Below are 5,256 nucleotides of genomic sequence, written 5' to 3' on the forward strand. Positions count from 1 at the left end.
CAGCAGGGAGGAGCCACAAGGCAGCTGCGATGCAGGCTCCAGGCAGCTGCAGCCAGAAGGGCCCTGGAAGTGGCGAGCACGCTTTTGCTCAGCACCTGACACTGGCTGCTGTTGCAGCAAAGCCTCCTCTCTCCATCTCCCCCTTCCTCCCCCTCTGCTAATCATCACACACCCACAGCATGGCCTTGCAGCTTACACCAGCTCCAGCCCATGCGCCAGAAGCAGCACCAGGCAGGCACAGGCATCAGCTGTGGATGCAGGCAACAGATTCCGCCTGGGGATCAGGGTGTCCTCTTGGATCCGCAGGTGATGCTGCTGCATCAGCTGTGGTCCCAGGCAATCGCCCTGATCCCTGGCAGGAATCTGCAGGCAGTATCCACAGCTGATGCCAGCATGCACCCCATCAGGCTGGATCTGGCCTAGGGGCTGTATTTTGTCCACCCCTGAGCCTCTTATCAGTAGGAATACATACCCTTCTATTGGAAAACTGCAAATATGGGTTACATTCCCTCCTCTTCTTCTCTTGCTGAAAAATCAAATAAACCTGGACAGATGCCATTCTGGCAGTTCCTTTTGTGAATTTACAGAATCTGGCATGAGAAATATACCTAAGAGCCTACCTGTCCATAGAGGGCAGGTCCTCTTCGTACAAAGTATGAAGAATTAGCTGATTTAAGTGGAGTTTTCGAGAGAGAAATTACTTAATAGCCCGCGTCTGATACAGGTGACAAATTATTCACATGCACAGTGCTGTACTTGTTTTTTCTTTTTTCTACATAACATTACAGATATCCAACATACTGTATTGTGTTCGACATGAAGAGGAGGGTAACGGCCAAACCAAAACATGCAGAGCACATGCTGAACATGGGCCATATCTGTTTCCTTCTCAATAAGTTTCCAAAACAAAAAATGCCCAATGTTTTTGAATTTTAACTCAAGTTCTAATGGTCCTAAGAATCTGACCTGAACTCTGAATAACCTCTGTGTCGAATTATCCAGACAGAAGCACTGACTTAGAGAAATAAACTGACTTTACAATCACAGTGCAACGTTAGAGAATATTCTGCTATCATTTTTAAGTCATCGATTTCCAGCGGGGATGCAGCCTAAATAGTTAGTATATGGACACACCTACATTTGGAAATGCTTCTAAAGGGGAATGTTTCAAATGGGTAGCAACTGTTACATTCTAATGTTACTTGTGGACAAGCTGGGAATGACACAGATATAGCAGAACTGCTCCAACTTTAACAATGTTTCATCCAGTATTAAAGCTGGAACAGTTTTTCTACATTTGTATTGTCCAATAAAAGATACCACCCACAAAAAACATTGCCTTTCACATAGTTCCTAGACCATCATAGCTAGAGCATCATTCAAACACTATCAGTATGCTTCAATTCTGTTTAGAACTGACACTTTGCTGCTTGGGTGTCAGAGTTGCCTGTGCCTTCAATCGTTGGTCTTAAAGACATAAACAAGTGTAACTATAGCCTTCTAAAGAAATGCTTAATAAATATTAACATATTATAGCTGCAAAACAAATTCAGTTATAATTCAAGCTTCATTTCTCCTTACCCATCCCAACACAGTCTTCAGCAGTGGTGGCACAGAGTATTTCTGTATCTGGAAGAGTTCTGAAGGTTCACACTCTGTAACAAATCTGTTTGTTTCACTGTTGTATTCCACTGGACATACAAAATACTCATGTTGAGCCAAAAGATAGGAAAACTGAAAAGCAAAGCAAAGCCCCCCTGAAATTTTCATTTTTTGGTGGTGCTAAATTTCAGAGCACTGCTTTAATTACACTGATAGCTGGTTGAGCATAGTGAAAAACAAGAACATTTTTGTGGTACCTTTTACTGAACCAGCTTCATAGCTGGGAAAGCTGGCAGACAAGTTTCTGGACACCAAAGACACTCAGGAAGAGTACATGATGCAGAGCCACTCTCCCAACTATGCAACTGGTCCAGTAAATGATAGTCCCAAAAAAGCCTTGCCCCTCGTATATTTCTTGGACCAGCATGTCAACAACAAGAGTGTGAAAAACAAAATTTTGACAGTGTGAAAAACAAAATTGTTGTTGCATAGTGATTCCACAATGGACAAGACACCTCTCCTTAGGCATGGATATCCTCGTTAAGAACTAACTAAAAAGGACATTCAGAATATTACTAAAAAAAATCTTAATTTATTCCTAGTTTTTTTTGTTATTTTTAGACCCCATTAGGCCACGCCAACAACTTGTTTTTCTATTACAATTAAGAATGCGTTGGGAGACATTAATAACGAACACTACTTTGTTTTTACACTTCACCTTTAAATCAAATATTGATATCTAGGAAGAAACAAATCAAAGCATTTACAATCTTTGAGCTTGTAATTTTCACAGACCTTTGTCATAAATTTCATACAAAGTACCATATTTTTAAATTTTTATTTCATGAAGTATGACATCAATTTAAGCTAGATGTCTATATCCATGTATATGTATCAGGAAAGATGTCATTTTAAAATCAAATACATATTAATCGATGTTGTAATGAGCAAGTAATGTCATTAATGCTACTAATTGCATCAGTTACAAAATAAGTGGTGTATCTATTGTCAGCTGAACCAAAACAATGATACATACAGCTCTAATAAGAACAGGAAATAACAAGCAATATGATAGGTATAGATTATTAAAACCATTTACTGTAATCAGAAAAAGCTATATGTTTTTCAACTATCAGTAGAATACCCTAACCAACAAGAAATTACCATTTTTCATACGTCAGAAAAGCAGACCAACAAACGTGCTGGGAATTTTGTTCCAGTTAAAACTTCAAGAAGGAAACTATATGAAAAATTCCATCACTACTTACTATAAATCCAAACACAACAGTAGAGAAGAAACCTCCAACGAACCCTTCCCAGGTCTTTTTAGGAGACAACTAATCACAAGAGACAAAAGTTAGATCATAATATATATTATGACACTTCTTTAGCACATTTGCCATAATGATATTCCTAGGTTTTCAAGGTTATATATACACTACTGACTACATATATTTGCATATAAATAATACCCAAGGCTTGAACATACATATGGAGAGTCAAGCACAAATATGCAAATACCGGATTAATCTACACACATCAGATAATTGTACAAGTGATTACTCCTAAATTTATAACTGCCTATCATTTCCCATTACAAAGCAGGCTTTTATCTGTTTAGAATTGAGCCATTTTAATCCACAAAATTCCACAATTATGCAACGGTGCAGAAATCCGCCATGCCAGATATCTGTTTCAGACAGACTTTTTTAAATCTAAAAAGTGTTTGGCCATTTCTAAGATTGAAATAAAAATATGTTTAATGAAAGTTAAAAGATTTCTTGACTTATGAGGAGAGGCTGATGGAACTGGACTTATTTAGTCTGGAGAACAGTAGAATGAGAGGGGATTTAATAGCAGCCTTCAACTACCTGAAGGGTGGTTCCAAAGAGGATGGGACTAGACTGTTCTCAGTGGTGGCAGATGACAGAACAAGGAGCAATTGTCTCAAGTTGCATCAAGGTAAGTTTAGGTTGGATATTAGGAAAAACTTTCTCACTAGGAGGGTGGTAAAGCATTGGAATGGGTTATCCAGAGAGGTTGTGGATTCTCCAGCCTTGGAGGTTTTTAAGCCCCAGCTAGATAAAGCCTTGGCTGGACTGATCTAGTTGGGAATGGTCCTGCTTTGAGCAGGGGGGTTGGACAAGATGACCTCCTGGGGTCCCTTCCAACCCTAATTTTCTATAATTCTATGATTCCAACTGAGAAGGTCTAGCACTTGCACTTGCAGGGACTTAAGATCTGGCAGGGGAAGCATTTTTGCATAAATATGCCCCAGATTGGCAAAATTCTGAGTCTGCATGTGCTTGGCCAAATCATAAGGGTTTGGCAGCTAAATTCTCTAAAAGTTCTGCTGGCACTGTGCATGCTTCATCCCCCCAGAAAAAATGACTACACTCCAAACCCCATCTTTCAGGGAGGAACCTCACACAAACAAAGTTTGCCAGGGCAGGTCACTTGTTCACTTCCTATCCTTCCCACCCTCAGACAATTATTGCTGCCGTAGTTAGGATTGTTACCCTAAAAAAACAAGGCCAGCAACTTAACTGATTTAATCACACACACACACACACACACACACACACTTCTGAGTAAACTGAAATATGCAGATTATTATGTTCAATACCTTCATACAAGGATAAGTTCCTCCAAACGCAACTCAATATAGAATGCTGCCAAGCATGATGTGGAAAACCTTAATATCTGCCCAGTAAAACAATACTAAAGAATAAAAAGCTAGCTAAAGTAACAGCTATTGCAAAACTAGTACATCAGAGAAATGAGGAAAAATGATCAAAAGAAAAAAAAATGTTGTAATGTTCTTGACATTTTAAATTTCTGTTTATTTTCCAAGCTTATCAGTTATTGAGGAAATGAACTAAGGAAAACATATTGTTCATACGTAGATACTTCAACAGCAACTAATCTAAAAAGTGGCCTATAACTAAAAAGAATACCATTTACCTGAATCCAAGATGACCCTGAATTTAAGACAACTCCCCAGTTAGATTCTACACATGGAAAATATACATATTTATTATAATTTTCTATTCATAGAATCTAATTATTGGAGAATCATCTTAAATTCATGGGGGTGTGCGGGCCGCCTCCCAATCCCATCCATGCGGCCATGTGTGGGCTAGGAGCGGTATGCAAACCCGTCTTTGTGCACGCAGGCTGTGGCCAGCAGCCCGGGCACGCGGGGTCGAAGAAGACCGGTGGCGAGCTAGAATTAGTTACGGACGCGTAATGGTTGATTAAAAGATTGTTTACTTACACCAAAGATGGTCGTGGTGTAGGCTGGACAGTTTTCCAGGCTCAGCTCCGCTTAAATCCTCGCTAGAGGACTCCGACAAGTGACCCCGGAGTTGTTGAAGCTCCACGGGTTCGACTCGGTAATTGGCCCCGGAGTGGTTGAAGCTCCGCGGGTTCGGTAGTTTCAAAGGAAAGGGATACGTCTTAGGATTGCGCTCAGCGACGGGGAGAGGCTAGAGGCCGTTTGGCCCCCGGAGTGGTTGAAGCTCCGTGGGTTTGGTAAATAGGCCCTCTATTGCCCTCTTAAGGAGAAAAGAAAAGCTGGGTTCGAAGGGATTAGCAGCGCTTAGAAATCTTCACTCTGCTTCTCCCAAACTCCAATTGCTTTCTCTCTCTCTC

At 40.5% G+C, this 5,256-nt stretch overlaps 1 protein-coding gene across 1 annotated transcript in view; it reads right to left on the reverse strand.

Annotated features, from left to right (window-relative positions):
• The window catches only part of LOC102368550 (phosphatidate cytidylyltransferase 1), a 73,704-nt gene that overhangs the window by 8,545 nt on the left and 59,903 nt on the right, over positions 1 to 5,256 (reverse strand). Inside the window, exons 9-10 of the mRNA XM_025215012.1 lie at positions 2,871 to 2,939; positions 1,582 to 1,734 (exon numbers count right to left, since the gene is read on the reverse strand). Coding sequence (XP_025070797.1) covers positions 1,582 to 1,734; positions 2,871 to 2,939 — 222 coding nt within the window. The remainder of the gene's footprint in view (positions 1 to 1,581; positions 1,735 to 2,870; positions 2,940 to 5,256) is intronic.

The sequence above is a fragment of the Alligator sinensis genome, unplaced genomic scaffold (genome assembly GCF_000455745.1).
Source record: "Alligator sinensis unplaced genomic scaffold, ASM45574v1 scaffold1142_1, whole genome shotgun sequence".
NCBI lineage: Eukaryota > Metazoa > Chordata > Crocodylia > Alligatoridae > Alligator > Alligator sinensis.